The 18848-nt window shown below is 36.9% G+C and overlaps 1 protein-coding gene across 2 annotated transcripts in view; it reads left to right on the forward strand.

The window, feature by feature from the left end:
- Positions 1–18848, forward strand: part of NRG3 (neuregulin 3) — a 344543-nt gene that overhangs the window by 123712 nt on the left and 201983 nt on the right. For both annotated transcript variants that reach the window (XM_053949435.1, XM_053949434.1), the window contains exon 2: positions 16731–16860. In XM_053949435.1, coding sequence (XP_053805410.1) covers positions 16731–16860 — 130 coding nt within the window. The remainder of the gene's footprint in view (positions 1–16730; positions 16861–18848) is intronic.

Below are 18848 nucleotides of genomic sequence, written 5' to 3' on the forward strand. Positions count from 1 at the left end.
GCCACGTGCACGTATGCATATACAGGACTGCATTTTGATTTAAAACCAGGTGAATGATGAGATTATCAGATTAATGGCATCATCTTATCAAGCACAAATTCTGCACATAATCATCAGAAGTTATCCCTGGTGGCACCTGCCTGGTTCCATGAACAATCAGACACAGGAGCATTCACCAGCCTACATTTTTTCACTACTGCCAACAACCCATGCATATTATTAGCTCTGGCCTCTGTCCTGGTGAAACTAAAAAGTATTTGTGCATGTACAGACTCCTGTGCACCATAATTATATGAGGAAGAGACTCAGTAATGAACATAAAGCAATAAAGTATATCTGCAAAATTAGACACCCAGTTCAGAATGGGATTGGGAAGTGCATGTCTGTCAACAAGCCTACATCAAAGCAGTGTGGAAATAGTGGAATTAAAAGCTGAGGAGGGGGTGAACTTTATAAGTCCTTTTGTGGGTCTACAGGAAAAAAAAAAGGGGCATGGGGGGAAGTTGTTGTTTGTTTTGGTGTTGTTATTTTTCTCTAAATCATTGCTATGTCATAATTATGAACACTGTACTAAAAGCCTAGATGTTTGCAATGACTGCATATCTAATTCTTCAGCCATAAAGCCTTCATTGAAAGCCATCTGTAAGGCAACTTGAATAACAATCAGAGAGGAAGGCTGCCTTAGCAGTTCTGTAGTTTGTGACCCTTTACATGGTGTGTTTTTCCTTAAAACTCAGGAGACAAATTTCCTAGGAGTAAATCTCAATTTCCTGCATTTTGTGAAGCACTCTGCATAGCTCTGATGCTAGAGAAATAATATCAAAAATAGCTCACAGCAATATGGAGAATATTAACATCTACGAAGTGATACTTCTAACTGTTCCTGGTTTTAGGGCAGATATTGTCCTGGTTTTTGCTATACTCTGATTTTTAGGATAGCTCAGAACACTAAACCTTCAGCCCTTGAAAGTTCTCCCTATGTAAAATGTGTCCCAGATATGAAAATTGAAAAAATTACAGATCCTCAGATTTCTTCTGGCATTTCAAGGAATATTCAAAATGCACAGCTTTTGAAATAATGCCATAATCTGAATTGCTTCCTGATGTGCTCCCAGTGTGTTCATCTGTCTAATTCTGTGAAGAGATGGGAGGGTCCCACTCTCTGTACATTCTGCCTCCAGTGCTGAAGAGGGAGGGAAGGGAATAGAAGAGATGGTCGCTGGAATTATAAGCTCTGTGGGGGTGGACAGAGGGTGGGTCTTCAGTTCTTAATTACAATTCATTAAAAATTAAGCTTTGCCCTGAGAGAGAGATAGATGTGAAGTGTTGAATCCTTCCTGAATCCTAAAATAGGGCAGCAAAAACTTGCACACAAAAGCAAAATCTTCATAGGAGTGAAGTTCAGTTTTTTTCCAAAATGTCATGAACATGGCTGCAGCTGTTGGAAGGCTGAATTTCAACCAAAGTTTTATAAATGTAAAAGCTCTCAGCTGTTTGCCTGGCTATTCACTCTCCTCAGAAGTCTTGCATCTGTTTGATACTTCTGTGATGAAATGAGAGCCTGGGAAAATCACCAGAAGTGGTTACACTGCACTGCTGCATGTGGAAGGGCACTGCAGTCTCTGAATGTGTCAGGTGAGGTCTCTCAGACCCACAGCCTCATAATGCATCTGCAGTTGTGCTGGCATGGAAGAATGCAGCATCAGTGATCTATTTATTTTCTGAAACAATCATTAGCAGCAATAATTGGTCGTGTTATGGTAATTATGGATACAATACATGGATTTGGGGACATGTATTTGTTTCTTGGGACATCCCAAATGTTAGCACTATTCAGATATTGATCAAAGCAGCCATGGTGTGTGGAACAGATCTGTGGGTCTGGCTGATAGCAGCTGAGAATTTATCCAGCCATAGTGGATGTCTGAAAGTCCTGATTTGCTTCCACACTGGCTTTTTGATGATTCTGTAAGTTTTTCATTTCTAATAGTCAGTTCAGGTGTGGTACAGATCTCAGTACTCAAAAGCTACTTCCTCCTGATTCAAACTTTGATACACCATGAAAACATGCCGAGATTTTCAGCAATGTCCATATCTCATGTGTGCTCAGAGATAAGCCTGCAAGCCTTACGATTAAGTGTGTGGCAGGGTGTGCTGTGCCTTTGTTTGATGCTGAACTCCAGCAGCTCATCTGCACCGACAACATGAGCAGAACTGATGAGCTCTGTGTCTTGCTTTGCTATCAAGTTGCCACCTCAAACAAACTCTGCAGCGTGTGTGCAAGTAGGGAGTTGGGTAATAGACTCAAGATGTTTGTTCTGTCTTCGAAGTCCTTGTCATCTAGTGGGAAGAGAATTAGCTAGCAGAAAGTATCATCTTGCATGTTTGACATTACTAAGGCAGTAGCATAAGAAAATACATAAATCTTCTGAATAACCATGAAGCATACTCAACTGGAGAAAACAGCAAGAAAATAGAGTAGCTGGCAAATGGAGAGATGCAAGCTGCCAAAAGGGATGTGAAACATTAATTCTACCATCTCAGGACTGATTTTTTTTTTTTTTTTTGAGTTATATTTATTTTTAGAGCCACCAGATGCTAACCTTATTGCTTATGCAAACTAGATAGTCTGAAAATTGTTCTAGTTTGTTCTAGCTCACTCCAACCTCCAGTGCCCCACAGAGACTGTTGCAGCAAAAATGAGATCAGCTTTGAGGAAAGAAATTCTGACTCTCTTCTTCTCTTGGATGTGGGTGTATGTCTTTCTTATATGTGCCGGTGCCTATTCAAAGGGGCTGGCATGGGATCTGTTTAAATAACCTTTTCATTTATAAAGATTTTCCCTATGCAAAAGATGGCTAATTCAGCCTAACCATGAAGCCAAAGATTTCCACTTTCTCTGCATGGTAGAGAACTTCTGATGGTGTGCTTTCCCCTGCCCCCAAGTTTTCCATGCTTTTGCTCAGATTTTAATTAGGTCCAAACCATCACACATTTTTCACTGCTTTTTAGAGCAGTCAGTCTAAATTTGCTGTTGGCAAAAACAAATTGAAAGCTGAAGCAATGTAAAAATAACTCTTTTAAAGGAAAAAAAAAATCCCAGATTCAAAATGAATTTCCTTGTAATTTCAATCTGAATGAGTACTTCCAAACCAGGCTTAGATGTTAGGTTAGATGTTGGGGACTTTCCCCTTTTTAGGAAGTGATGTCATTAACCTTGGTTTAATATTGGTCTAATTGGAGAAGAAGCAGTGGTATGCTTATACTTCAGTTTAAAGCAGATTAAGTGAAAGTTTCAACTGAATTGTGAAATGAATGGATAAAATATGTAAATAAATACTGGATTATTAACTACATACCTGCTATTTATGAACCTAAAGTATCCCATTGTTTAATGACTGATACTTCTTCAGCCTTGAGTTCATCCAAGTTACATCCCAGCTATGTAAAAGGTAGTCTTACATAGGATATCAGGTGATTTTTTGTAATTCTCAGTGTTTTTCCTGAAGGGACCTGTTAGCTGTTTGTATGAGCAGGTTTTTGTTGTGCTTTCTTGATATCCTGAATTTCCAGCTTTTTTTTTTTTGTTAGTTGTCTTTTTCATTTTCCGTCTCCTGCCTCTTATCTTTTGACCCTTTTACAACCTGCTAGCCTATGTCATTTATATTTGGATAAATTATGATTGAGCACATGATTGATTGATTTATTCTTCCTTTATTATTTATTTTTTTTATTCAGGCTCTTATTCTACTTACTTTTGTGGTATCCTTGGTCAGAACTTGCACCAATAAAGCAATGTTTGCCCTGGGAAGATTTACTTCGGAGAGCAGTAGGGTAGATTGTAAAGGAAATTATCTTTGTGTTTTCTTAGGAATGTCTAAGAAGCAAATATATCTCAATGTGAGCAGAGAGTTGTGTCTTAGCTCTCCCAGTTAAGCACTGAATTTGAACCTGGGTGAACTGTTTGTGTCAAAAACCACGTTTGAATCCACTTTACCCATTGTTTAACGCCCCACATATTTAAGTAGATATGTAGCTGTTGGTGTGTCCTCGGCAGCATTACATGAGAATAATTTAAAAGGCAACATGACTGGAGAAACAAAGTCAGAAGTTAACCATTCATTGGAAGAGGAGGGAGCAAAATACTGTAGAGTATTCCTGCCTGGACTTCTTTCCACAAGCCTGAAATGGGGTGCTGTTAGAAGTGTTGATTGGTGATAGGGTTCATCTCCTGTGAACTTCTGACAGTGGTTACTGAAGCATTTTGAAACTAGCTTATCTGATTTATCTGCTGATTTTTTTCTTGGTCTTTTCCACCCTTCCAAGAGTAGCAGTTGTGCTTTCCAGAGGATATTACTAGGATTTTTGCTGCTGCTGCCAAAGATCTTCTGGCACAAAATCACTGTCTGAGTCAGCTTTGTAACATGACAAATTTGGAGGCAGCTGCAGTAGTGATAAGTTTGCTGCCTAGTGGGCAGCTTCTGATTAGACAATAAATCTCTTACTAGTTATAAAATGTCATTAAAAATGGCCTAACACCATAATAATGATTGTGCAATACTGTGCTTGTTATTCTGGTTAGCAGGTTGAAAGATGTATAAGTGGTCTAAGTTAGAACAGTTATTCAGTTGTTGTATATTGCAGCTTTAAAAATTAGAAGCCATCAAAAGAGGATAATGTAGTTTCCCTGTTATCTTTTCTCACCCAATTGTTAATTGCTCATATTGTATTCTCAGATTTCAGTGATAACATCTGTTGCTTGTATATATGTTTTTCTCCAATGTGGTGGCACTAGAGCAGTGTATATGATGCATTTTCCAGTGGAGAGATTTTACAATGGAATTAAGCTGCTATTGGAGATGCTCAGTGTTGCATTTCCAGAACTGGACTTTTGTGGTTGTTGTTTTGTAGTTCTATTAATGCTGCAGTTTGTGAGTTAAACTACTGGTTTAATTGGCTTTTTCTTTCCTGTACTAGTATCTTCAGTCAACCAGAACCTGCAGTCCTACTTTTTATGTCTAATTATGTTCCATTTCTGTGCCCCAGCCTACATTTAATTTGCACAGAAGTGGAAATGAAGTTGTCAGTGACATCTCACAATGACTCTCCTCCCCCTGACTTGAGCTATATCAGATGCCAACACTGCTGATTTGTTGAACCTCAAGCTGTTTTGTTTAGCGGTGCAAAGCTGACTGCTTTGCGACCATCAAACTGGTACAGTGAGAACAAAGTGCTTGTGATATTGCCCAAATTTCTCATGGGTAAAGGTAGGAGATGTTTCAGTTTCAATTATGTATTGGCTTAATCTGGGAAATGCAACTTCAGTATGTGAAATTTCATGTTCTTTGCTAGCTAACCCTGGTAGATAATCTGGGTTAACATAGATTTGATTTGATTCAGGAGTGTAGAAAAGCAAAGGAATACTTCTGTTTTCTATTTCAAGGCTAGTTTTGTTGCAAAGTGAATGCTACAAATGTGCTTAGTCTGTATTATCTAAATCAATTAATTGTGGAGTGGAGAGGACTGAAGGGTGAGAATGCATCTTAAAGTTTCTCAGAGCAAGAGGAAAAGCTGCTACAGATGTTTCATTCTTCTCTTTTCCTAATTTGAAATAGGGGAAAATTGCAAATATCATAAAATGTTGCTACAGTGCAAATTTATTGATGCTATTTTAACATCACCTTTATCCTTTTTGACTTTCAAGTAGTGGTGGCTTTGTTCTGTTGTGCTGTTTCTGTTGTAACTTGAAGTGTGAAGGAAGATTGAGATGTGTGTAGCATTGCATTTACACTGCTAGAAGCCCACCCTGCAGACCTCGTGTTTTGTGAGTTTGTGGAGCATTGGAGGGGAAAACTGACCATTGAATTTATTTGTCCTGCAATTACATTGCTTTCTCAGGTACATAAAAATTTTTTCTGCATTGCTTTGGCTGCTTTTTTTTGGTGTTTTTTTTTTTTTTTGTAAGCTCTAATTTAAAAGAATACATGGTAATTTTCCTTAAAAATTTTAAAGATGGGAAGGCAAAGCATAAGACCTACAATGTCTGTTTAGTCATTAATGAATAGAAAATTAACCTGAGTGTTTTTGAGAACTTTTAAATTCTGGTTAGTCTTAGTTCTCAGGGATCTATTTTTTCTTCATGGTTTTCAGTGATGTTAAGTAATTACTGGAATGTTTTTAATCATAGCCTTCGCAACTATTTTGTTGAAGGATGCGCGATACAGGCTGATTCAGTTATGTAAAACCAAAAAACCACAACTCACACCAAAACAAGCGGATTCTACTGAAAAAAAGCCAAGTGTGTTTACTGCACAGCACTCTGCTTGCCTGCTGTAATGCTTCAGTCACTCAAAGAGGATTAATGATGAACGCTGCGATGACCAGAAATACCCATACCCCAAAAAGCTCTGGCAGCTGGAATTACTGGTGAGATGCACCTCAGGTGCCACTGTGATCCCACAGGTGCCTGGCAGTGAAAGAGAAGTTCTGTGGCTGATGGTAACCAGAACTCAGCAGCAGTCAGTGCTGCTTGGCCTTGATGTGTGTATGCAATGCTATAGGCTCTGTGTATGCAACAGGGAGGGAATTATTAGAAAAGGAGTAGATGGTGGGGTGGGTTTTTTTTGTTTGTTTTTTGGTGTTTTTTTTTTAATAAAAGTCATTGAATAAATGCAGTTGCTAAGGCTTGAGTGCTTTGTGTGCTTCTGGTGCTCACGTCTCAGAAGGAGTTGGAAGAACTTGAAAGACGTAAACAAGAGGGACAATAATTTACTCATTTACTAGCTTGCTGTCACTGTTAAAAGACTGGATTATATGTACTCTCTTGATGGTTGTGGAAGGATGTAACTGCTGTAGAGATTGTTCAATGTGGAAGGCAAATAGGTTAGACTTCCTTTTGGTGTTAATTAAGTTTCTGATAATAATGTTCTTGGTAGCATTATATAAAAGAGCTGTGTGCCTGTTTCCCCTTACCTGCCAGTGAGCCATGCTCTAAACTACCTCCACCATAGGAAGAAAATACATATTAGCATTCAATTTAACACTAAAATTAATGAATTAAATGCACTGAAATGGGAAATGCAGATTTTAACTAATACTTACATCTCCTGAAACTCGATAATCAAGCACTTAGTTGATCACATGTGAGATGCTGTGATACTTTGCTCAGGATGACTATGGTGACAGGCTATAAAATTAGAACTGTAGAGCACATTGGATGTAGGAGCATTTATGTGCTTCCAAATGCAACTTTACAGTGTTGTGGCTTGTGGAGACTGAGGTGAAAAACAGGAGCCCCACCAGAATATTGCTTGTAGCAGTGCTGGTCCCAAGAGAAATTTCAGAGTGCTTTATACTCTGTCTTCATGAATGCATCTTTCCTTATAGTCCCAAACTCTGTGTCTTCTCTTCCCTTTGCTCCTTGCTTTACCATTAATGAGAATGTGTATACTAGTTTATTGCACTACGGCTGTAAATTCTTTAATAATAAGCAGCTGGCCAAGAGGTTTCAATTTTTAAACTTTTGTACCAACATAATAGTCTCAGTTGCAGGGAATTTAGCAGAAAAATCTGTTTCACTTAATAGGCAATGACTTAGATTTGCATCATGGATGTTGAACTCATAATTTTGTGTTAAATTGAAGATCAGAGGGGATACAAGTAAATTGATTGGAATATGAGCCAAAGGCCAAGGATTCACGAAATAGAAAAAAATCATGTCTGTGAAATATTGCAGAGTATTTGTACAGATTTTAGATATATTTTTGACATCTCTGGTCAAACTGACCCCAACTTGAGTCTTCTTGACTGCAGTCTGATTTCTGAAGCTGTGGTAGCCCACCAAGAGCCTCATTATTCAGCTCTTCCTTAGCACAGTTGACTGACTCTTGGCTGTGCTGAAGCAGTGTGCATGTAAATTAAAGAGCTATATGTGATTTACCTAATTAATGGCACTGGAAAATGCTGGCCAGTAAAGCTGAGCAGTTTGTTGTGTGCTGGTAGTAAAGCAAGGGGATTTGCAGTGTGTGAACTTCTGATGGCGCCACATCAAAACCAGCTGGAAATTTGTTCTCCTTACTTGAGAAAAAGAGAAATCCTCTGAGGTAATCCATACACAAGGACAGAGCAGTGCAGATTGAGGGAACTGTTGCAAAGACACTTTACCGTGTCATGCCCATCCCCTTTCTGTTCTGGAAGACTGAATTAAAAGAAATAAAGTGAGGAAATGAGATTTAAAAAATAAAGCATAATTTAGAATATATGGGTTTCTTTGTGAAAGGGAATGTGGAGAGTAATGTTAATGCTTCATAGCCTGACTTTGCATGTCCACACAACAAGAATGTTAGAATTATAAATGAAGTAATGAATAAATTTTAGATTGCATGCCTTGGAAATATGCAGAAGCGTAAAGTTAAAATAGCTTTTCTTATTTCCCTTGCTTCTAGTCAATGTATTGTTTGACCTATTTGAATTCCTTGGAGAAAGAGCATCACTGCCAGTCAAACAACCTACTCATATCTTCTTGATAATTAGTATTTTTACTTTAAAATGTGAAGTATTTCCCCATATAACCAGAAGAATTATTTTATTCCATTAGATAGCTCCCTCTAAACCTACAGTAGCTTGGCGGTGACTGTAAGAAGTTATTTCTTAAATGTTGGAAGCACAGTTCTGGGTAGTTGCTGTACAACTTTAAGGAAATGGTAAATGATCCAGAATAATAATAAACCTTAGAACATAGATCAGGCCGGTGCCCCTACCCTCTGGAGCCATTGGCCTCTGTTTTCCCTTTGCTACTGCTTACCATGAAAATGTATAAAATCACATAATACTCTGTTTCCAGAAGAATTTTCCTATACCACAATGTGGGAAGATGTGCAATTACAGGTTGTTCCAGATCTGTAATTGGAAAAGTGTTGCTGCCCAGCAACGACACTTGCCAGCTGCCATTGGCCATGAGACTTCCTCTATCAATTGTAGCATTTCTTTCTTTAACAAGAGCTGGGCAAGCTGAAGTCCCTGTATGTTCCAAACAGAAATATTTGCCTTCCAGATCTAAGGTTTCTGTCATTCCCTTTCTCTCCTCTGGTCCTTGCATCTAAACTCCCACCCCCACACAATGTTTCACAGGCAGAGGGAGAAAGAAGACAGCTGTGATATAAGAAGTAAAAAAATTTGGAGGACTGTTAGTTGGGTCTTTTAGTACATGTAACAATAATTGGAACACCACTTTTATACTCATGTTGTAGCAGTATTGAATTATTTAGTTCATTTAGTTCTTTGTATTTTCTTCTTCTTGATTTGATTCACTAGATTTCATGTGAGGTGGATTTTGGTGGTTTGTTTTTTTTTTTAATTTCCAAGTGCTGGTGACTGCAGATACCACAGATGTGTGCTACATCTACTTTCTTCTAGTATCTTTTAACTGACACAGTTTTCTGGTTTGGGGTGTCCCTCTTATGTTTTGCTTACACCTCTTGAAGTCTATATTTCATTTTTTTTAAATGAATTTACTATTTTGCTTTTATGCTCTAAATTTAACAGTATTTCAGTTTCTCCATCTATTGGAGAAACTATATTTCTAGTTTCTATTGCCTAGAGCTATTTGCACATCCTCGAGAGGGTGTCCCTTTTTGGTGCAGTGATGCCATCCAAAAGTCTCAAGGGCTTTTGGAGTCTCCAGAGACGTCAATATGCTGGGATGGGTGGGACTGCAGGGGTCAAAGAACAGAGAAACCCTGGTGTGGGTGCTGGATCCACTTCTGGCACAATCTCTAATGTGCTGATTTTTCTCTGATTTCCTCTATTAGCTTCTTTAGATCAATTAATAAGTCCTGTATAACTGTATAAGTCAGGATAACTGAATGCATTTGATTGATAAAAGCACTCTGCACCTAGAGAGCCCATCAGAACTGTCATAACTCAGTTTCAGAGTAATTCTTCACTTTGAACACTAAACCCTAATTTCTAACCTAACACTAACACCTAACTTCTGACCCTTTGTGTCTCACAGGGCTCTCTCCTGAGTCATTTCCCATTTGTTCAGCTTTCCCTGGTGTCAGTTTGAGCAGCAAAGGAGAATGCAGGCTCTGATGTGCAAATTGCCCATACAGAGATGAATTTCAGTAGTGTTTAGGGTTCAGTATTTAAATTCTGACAGATGTGATCAGATATTACATTTCAAAGTGATACTGGCATTATTTCTTTCTCTGCTTTGGAGTTTGTTGTGACAAAGCATTAGATGGGTATATTTTTGTACATTCTTTTTAGAGCTAATGCTTGATTAATTTGATTTTTTTTTAAGTCATGAAAGTAAAGGGATTATTTTATATTTCAGAGTTTTTTGCATCAAGTAAATAACACATGATATTTGCTAATTACACACTAGTAACTTGAAAATGCTTCCATATGTTATTCAAGACATGCATTAGTACTTGTGTATAGTGATTTCAAACTGCAAAAACATTTAGAAAGTATGAACAACAAGGTCACACAGTTAATTTAGGAATTGCTGAGAAGAGAGCATGTGTGGTTTTTGGAGAGATGACTGTCTGCAATAAGTTGTTCTGGAAGTGTTCTGTGTTGTCCCTGCATTTGTGCAGGTGATGCTGTGCTCTGGTGAGATGGGAGAAAAGCAGTCTGTGAGGATGTGCTGGTTTGTACTGACAGAGAGATGTTTCAGAGGAATGTGCTTGGCTGAGTTAATATCACATGAGCTTTCTTATGTAATCCTCACAATGAAATGCAAAGGGAAGACACGGGGCTGCCTCTGATAACAATTGCAGCTCCCCCCCAGTCTGGCTGGGAAGCCAACACCTGTAAATGACATTGTTTTGATGCACTGGCTGCATTTTCAATTTGTTGCTAAATTATACTGATTTGTTCATTTGAATCTGAAGGATAGTAGAAAATCTCCAACGAGTCCCATATCTGTAGCACAACTTCGTTTTATATCATGATGCAATAAAAACTTCAAGAGTGTTATTGGATTAAATAAAATTTTCCCTGGCACAAAAATGGCTAAGGGGTAGCTTCTTGAATGATCGACATCCAGAACTCTTGCTTGTTTATACTAAACTGCCTCTCTAAATGCAAAAAAAATACTTTTCCTATATTTAATTAAGCTTTTGGTTTTAATAGTATATAAATATATGCAAAAGAGTTCAAGTAAGTTCAGAACAAGAAGTCTGTTATTTTTTAAAAAACATGACATTTTCTTTTTTCTTTTTTTTTTTAATTTTTAATTTTTATCATTTCTTACTAGAATTTTAAATTTAATTAATCCATGGCTAAGCCTAGCTAGTGTTCAGGTAGCACTGATAAAGCAAAATCTCTGCGTTAAAAATAGCGATGTCTAGAATGTTTTCTTTGCAAATATCAACAACTTAAAGCACTACCATCAGCTAAGGCTAAATCAAAATAAACACTAAATATTTATGGTTTCCCTTTCTTCTGCCTTAATGAATATCTTCCTAGGTATTTTCTTCCCCTACCCACCTCCTGTTTGCCAGGGGCAGAAAAGGGACTCTCTCACATGTGAGAAGGAAGGAGTTTTTTTCCAACAGGGGGGGATCATGGTGGCCAGAGGGTCTGACCTCCCTGTTTGTCATTGTCCTGGGCTTGGTGAACATTTCACATGTAGATCATTGTATATTTTGTTATCAGAATTGTTGCTGTTACTATCCCTTTCTTTTCTGCTTGCTGTTTCCAGTAAATCACTCTTATCTTGACCTGTGATCTTTGCTTTTTGTGTTTCTAAGGGGAGAGGGAATAGGGGAAGCACTAAACTGGGAAATAACCTTTCTAAACCATGATACTTCTAAAAGCACAGGAGTAAAAATTTTAGGTTCTTTGATTTTTAAGATTTAGTAAGTGAATAAACAAAATCACATCTAAACTATTCTGTGTGTAAGTTTCATTTTTTTGTGCAAGACTTTTTCTCGTTAGGGATACCACAGATAATTCTGAGATACCAGGAGAGAAGCACTAGATGACCCTATAGGAGCTTCAGGGAACCCTGCTTATACTGAATCATTGTAAATACATTGCCATTGACTTCACCAAACACAAAATTTAACTCTCTTTGTGCTATTAACTGACTTTTTATGCTGCCTTCTTTGTAGAATGCAGTAGTGATACAGGAATATATTGTTTAAAATGTTGGGTTTTTTTAAGAAGGTATTTTTTTGATAACTAGAGTTATATTTTCAGAGGCAATTCAGTTGCCTGTATCTGGCTTATTTTTTGCAGTGCGTTTAGAAATGGGATCAGGGATTTAAAATAAGCATCTTGCGTTTTTGGTGCCTCAGTAAGTAATAGTTCTCTGGGAAATGATCAGTTATAAATGGATAAAAAGATAAAGGAAAAGCCAGTTTGCATGTTGATACTGAATCTGTAAAGCTGGTAATGCCCAGTGGTAGTCAAAATATGCAGCATTTTAAAAAGTCCTTTAGTATGTGAGTTCTGGTGCTAAAATGAACCATGTCTTAATATTCCTTGGTGGAAATGCACCAAGCATTTGCCTTAGGTGTGTTAATGACTCTGTAGCTGCAGAGTTTGGGTGCCTGCCTGCTAATTCACAAAAGTTACACAAGGCCTTTCCATCTCTTGTTCTCCTGGGTCATTTTTCTTCCTATAGCAGGTTATGTCTGCCTGGGAAAAATGTTTGCAGTGAGAGGGCCAGGGAGTGTGAGAATCATTTACAGCTAGCATAGGAAAGTTGCTTTGTTGGACATGTAACCAGTAAAATCTGTTTCTGAAGCTGGAATGCTGCAGGACAGATGTGATGGATGGGAATGGCTGCTGCTGCAATCTGTGCAGAAGCAGCTGCCCTGAATGCTGCTGTTTCCCAGGATATTTTAAATCTTGCATTCTTTCTTTTCCTGCATTTTTTTCCTGGCAGTTACAGATTTATCAGAATCAGGACATAGTGTTGGAAACACGGAAAGTGGTAGCCTTGAGGGAGCAAATAGTATTTCTAGTAACCATATCATGCCTTGAAGGTCACTCAGAAGTCAGCTATAATGAGCCATCCTGTACTGGAATAAATACGATGACATGTATTAATGAGACAAGAATACAACTTCACTAACACTTTTTTAGACTATTTTAGACCTAAACAAAATAATATCTGTAAACTTCCTAAGGATTTTTTCAGCAGTCTCAAAGACTGAATGTTTTTAGAAACCAACTCTATGTTTATAAAAGATCTTGAAATGTGAATGAAATTCTGGTTCATTTGATTACACAGTGGTAACTGAAGATTGGCAATGATATATCAATTTTTTGGAGTATGGGAATCATGCGTAAACCTTTGCTGGTATAGTAAGGCAAGAAAAATAAGAACAAGAGTGCCTAGAAATTTTTTATTCCAACTTAGTTGGAAAGATTCCATCAGAAATCAAGATCCCTTGCGGCTTTTGCATGAAACACCTGGACGCACGACAATTAAAAACATGAAAAAATACCTTAAGGAATACACACGGAATTCAGGGACATCTGAATGCTTAACAGAGATTCCCCTTTTGTTACTTGTGAACATTTGGGACTGTTACCACATTCAAACGCTAAAAATAAATTAAGGAGCTATATTAGTCAATTTTTTGAATGCCTAGGTTTTATTAATTCTTTAAAAAAAAACCAAAAAAGTCAAACATCAAAATACAATGGTGTTTATTTACCAGGCTTCTGAAGCTATGAAAGACAATTCCACCATGGAAAAGTCAATTTGGTATTTGGTTAGGAGTCAAATAAAACAAGAGACAATAGGATGTGTTATTTATTAGACAAAGAACCAGGAAAACTCTGTAGTCTCTACAGTGTTTTCTCTGTTTTGTACTTTCTGTAGTTATGTTTAGAACCAGTTTTTAGGTTTTGTTTTTATCAATATTTAATGAAGCTGTAGCAGAGTTTGTGAATGCAACATGAAACAACAGCAGGATTGTAACTTTTATGAAACTCATGAATGGGATATGTGAGTTGTCTCCAGCAGAAAGTACCCAGCAGCTCCAGGGATATCTAAGATATCAGTTAGTGACACAGCTTTGGATTGTTGATTAAGGACCTTTGAGCTCAGACACCTGATCTGTGCACAGCTCAGCTCTATGAAGTGTCCATGTGCATCAACCTGCTTAGACTTGCGCAAATATTCCAAACCAGAAACTACTCCAATTGAAAAGTAACTTCTAATGAGACTTTTTTATTAAAAAAAAAAAAAAAAGTTACTAATTCTTGAGTAGTTTTCAGCATTAGTGCAATCTAAGCCTGCCATAAGGAGCTGCCAGCATCATTGTTACCTACAACTGTTCTACTTAATTTGAAAGGTGAGGGACAAAACACAACAGAAAAACTTGAGATTGTGGCAAAGTGGAGAAAATGAAGTATTGCAACTTATGCCCATTTATAAAAAAACCACAAGGGTTGATTAATATTAAACAGGGGAGTAATTAAAATAAAGCAGAACAAAACTTCTAAAGAATATATTTAATCTAAAACTTGAAAATGCTGACCTTGGCAAGGTGTTCTTGATTTAATGATGGTAGAAGAGGAGTCTCCTGCACTTCAAAAGCCGTGCTCTGAGAATTCACTGCGTCACTGCCTCAGCCACGCTGGATCTCCCTCCTTTTGCTCCTGTCCTTTGGGAGCACCTCAGATTCCTTTGGTCTGTGTATTGCAGCTGCCTTCATAAAGGTGTTTGCACAGATTGCCTCTTCTTATTTGTGAGCAGGCTCACAAATATGAGTGTTCTCTTCCCTAAAGCTGATCAGGCTGAGTTTCTGCTCATCGAACAGTTTTACTTACCTTTTGTAATTACCAGGAGTGCTTTCAATTAATGTTACCTTCAGTTTTCCATATCTGAAAGGGGTAGAAATATAACTGGTTACTGATGTTTATAGTTATTTTTTGCCTAATCAAGTTTTAAATGGTCATTTTAGTGCTCCTGGGTAAAACTGACCTTAAAAAGTAACTGGGCTACCTCTTTTCTATGTGAGGATTTTTTTTTTTTTTATTTTTTTTTTTTATTAAAGCTGATCATTCTTGAAATGCCAACAGTAAGATGCTAGTCACTGTTTGCATCTATAAACATCTTGTATTGTCTCCAAAATTCAACTTGATACATTTCATTTCAGGGTTTGCTTGCAAACATTAAAAACATAGTTTCTATTTAGCCTGTATCTTTTTTGTAAGTGCTGCTACTGGGGACAATGGAGCCTTTTGTTCTGAATCTGTAAAAACATTTGAGAAAAGACTGTTAGAGTTTATTCCCAGGATATTTTTTCTCTCCACTGAAAACACTAAACTGCAGCATTTTCTCTCTGAAGAAGAAAAACAAATTTTTGAAATAAAGTATAGGGTGTGGATTTTCTTATTCTTTTCAAATATGTTTTATTAATCTTCTGTCATTTAGTCTGCATATAAGGAAAACTTGTAGAGGTGTTTTATTAAAAATATAGTGAGAACAAAGAGTTACTTTGACAATTTTTTGGGATTATCTGAATTTTGTTGCGGAACTGTAGTTACAGCTGTCCTGTGGTTCAGTATTTTTGTTTTCAACTTTGGTTTTCAACTTTCAACTATAAAATATTTATAGTTTGATAAATATTTACCTTGTATTCAGTTATGAGCAACACCAAATTAAAGTGTTTGTATAACTTTGAGTTTGCAAGGTTCTGTCTGTTGAGCACTGCTTCATTAATTTGACAGCAGTCAAAGTAATATTTTGTGATAGGCTGTATGATATACAATGAAATGTTCTCTTACTATTTCAGTGTATATCAGGTCCTGCAAAGTGATTAGGAATTTAAACTTTTTGAATTAAGATTGAATATGAAGATTAAACCGTGGCTCTGTGGAAATCATAATCTACTTTGAAAATCAAACTTCGTTAGACAAAAGCTTGTCGTAGTGAAGAAAATCAAAATATGTGTCAGTCAGACATCTTCCTCTGAAAATTTCACTTTATTGTTGATTAATCCAACTGGATTGGAAAGGTTAAAGAGATGTATTAGAAGACAGGAACGATGGTTCACCCTGACATAATGGCAGTCTATTCCAAATCTAATTATCTAACTAAATATTCCAAAGGTGCAGCCAACAGTTCTACCTGCAGTCAAGCCTTTAACTGTGTTTTGGGGTGGGCTCATATACACCTACAGATAATCAGTGTGAAATGACACAATCACGGATACATTGCTTGTGTTTGAGTTTTAGGCTCATTTTTTTGTGACTGGTGAATCAAATTAGCATTGACCTTGGGTATTTGGCTTTTTTTTTTCCTCTTCGATTGTAGTGGGTTTTTGTTGTTTGGTTTTTTAAAAATTTACGTTGTATTAACTACTTTTGCTTGGTTTTATGAAAAAAAATTGTATCTTATTTCAAACATTATTTTGGTGTGTAATATGAAAATATTGGTCTGGTTAAAGGACACAAAGTAGGTGGCTTTACATTTTAGCAGGGAAACCATGGAAATTAGAAGTGGTTGAGATTATACTCCAGCTTTGCTGCAGTCTGGTTTGTTTTTCTGCAGGTATTTCTTGTGAATCTTTTAAGAAACCTGATTGCAAATAATGCTGCAGTCAGACAGAGGTTCACATGCCCTGGGCTTTCCATTTCTTTTAGTCTGTGTTTGATGTTACTGAGCCCAGTATGATCAAATGTATTTTACATGTACTGTAGGAATACCCAGTATTTATCCTTACAGCCTTTCTTTCCTTTCCCTGTTTTCTCCTCAGACACTACAACGTATTCCACGGAGCGCTCTGAGCACTTTAAGCCATGCAAAGACAAGGACCTTGCATATTGTCTCAACGAAGGGGAATGCTTTGTGATCGAAACCTTAACGGGATCCCACAAACACTGCCGGTAAGTCATGTGCCAAAAAGTGCCAGAAAGCTCTTCTGTCTGAGGGAGGAAGCATTAGGAAAAAAAAAAAAAAAAAAAAAAAACCATTCAGGTGTAGAAAGAAGTGGAACTTTTTTGGAAAGCAGTGGAATTTTTTTCCCTCCAATTTGACTGCATCCCTTGCAGCTGGTGGGTTTTTTACTAATCTGTGATAATGATAAATAGAAATATGTAGATACAAGAAGCAACATTTTGATCTTTCGGTAGATAAGAAAAATCTTCAATATGCTATTTTCTGATCATGTAAGGATTACTGTTTCATTTTGTTGGGTTTTTTACATATAGAAGTCCTATATTCCCCGTACATACCAGGAATATTCCTTTACTTTGGGTACTCCAGCTAGAGCATTTGACAATAGTTGTATGTACTGTCTATTGAGAGAGAGGAAGAGGTAGTAGTTTTAAGAATTAGGGTTTCTTAAGTTTAATTACTGAAAGATAAAATGGGCTATGATAGCCATCTTAACCTGCTCTATAGCTGTTGTACACTTTTATACTCCTAAACTTCTGCTATTATGCAAGGCCATCTTGAATGTATTGAAAAGAATATCAGAATAGAAAGCCAAATCACTTTATTATTGTTATTATTATTATTACTATTATTAGTTAGCCATAGATGCCAGTAAAAAGGAGCAATATGCAGAAGGAATACTGCAATATCTTCCTAAAGATGAGGATTTTAACACACATACCCACAAGACCCCCAATTGTTTAAGCAATCTTTTAAACAGGAGAACACATTTTCATTTTGGACTGCTTGTGAACTAATTCACTCCTACGATGCTGTGTGTGGCAGACAAAAGCTGTTTCTGAGACACTCGTATGCCCAAATTCTAATCTGGACACCTAAATGTGTGGAGAACTCTAACATAAATAATTAAAAGTGTCAATGACAGAAGATTTCCTGAAGGATTTGGGACTTCAGCTGCTAAGTCCCAATAAAAGCAGAAAAAAAAATTTGCAAAGTTTCATATGCCTGGATTAAAAATGGAAATTTATGAATTTAAAGATTGATGAGCTTCTGCTTATCATCAGAAGAATATTTCCAAGATTTTCACTTTTTTATACAATACTGGTGATTTTTTCCCATTCAGTTCTGTATGGTTCAGTGATCATTCATTTCCCTTCTTTGTTTTTGTATGGCATGCTTAAATTAAATATTATGATTCATTTGTTGTGGAAAATTGATGTCTTTTTCTACTTCCAACATAATACTACATGGATTTTTTTTTTCTTAAAGCAGATGAGGTTTTTTGGTCTTTCTTAGAAATGTCATAAGCTGTTAAGGGAATTATATCACTCAATTATTTGTGTATCATAAAATATTCAAACTGAACAAAAATGCTATAAAATAGCAGAGGAAAATGGATGTATATGAGGATTTTTAAATTGGCTGATAAATTTAGTAGCTAACCTCTTTAAACAGACTGGTTTTGTAAACTGTGGATTCCATTTTAAAAATTGGCAGGAGATATATCTTAAGAGCTGCATTCTTTTTGTTTTTGTTGGTTGGCTTGTTTGACTTTCAGGATCTTTCCTATCATCTTTGCCAAATTCTCATTTATTTCCTGTGATTCTGATAGTGCAGGCTGGCTAATGGTTAGAAGTTTTTCACCCAAGTTTTCCCCTGTTAACTCAACAAGCCAAAATGTTGACTTTTCATTTTTTTCCAGCAGAGTGAAATTTTTCCATCACCTTCCTTGTGTTATCCTTCCATAGGCAAGCAGCAGTATCTCTGGGAGTCCCTTGGCTCCCCTGTGTTTGAGGTTTTTGTTGCCTGTACAAGTTCCAGGCACTGGCACATTCTCTGGGAATTAAACATCTTCTTTATGGTGGGTACTCTGAATGGTGCAACACCAAAAGACCCATATAAGGCAATGATTTTCACATAGCAAAAGAAGATACATTTTAAAATTTAGAGGGTGATTAGTTGTAGTACTTCATTTAGT

Source organism: Vidua chalybeata, chromosome 8 (genome assembly GCF_026979565.1).
Source record: "Vidua chalybeata isolate OUT-0048 chromosome 8, bVidCha1 merged haplotype, whole genome shotgun sequence".
Lineage (NCBI taxonomy): Eukaryota > Metazoa > Chordata > Aves > Passeriformes > Viduidae > Vidua > Vidua chalybeata.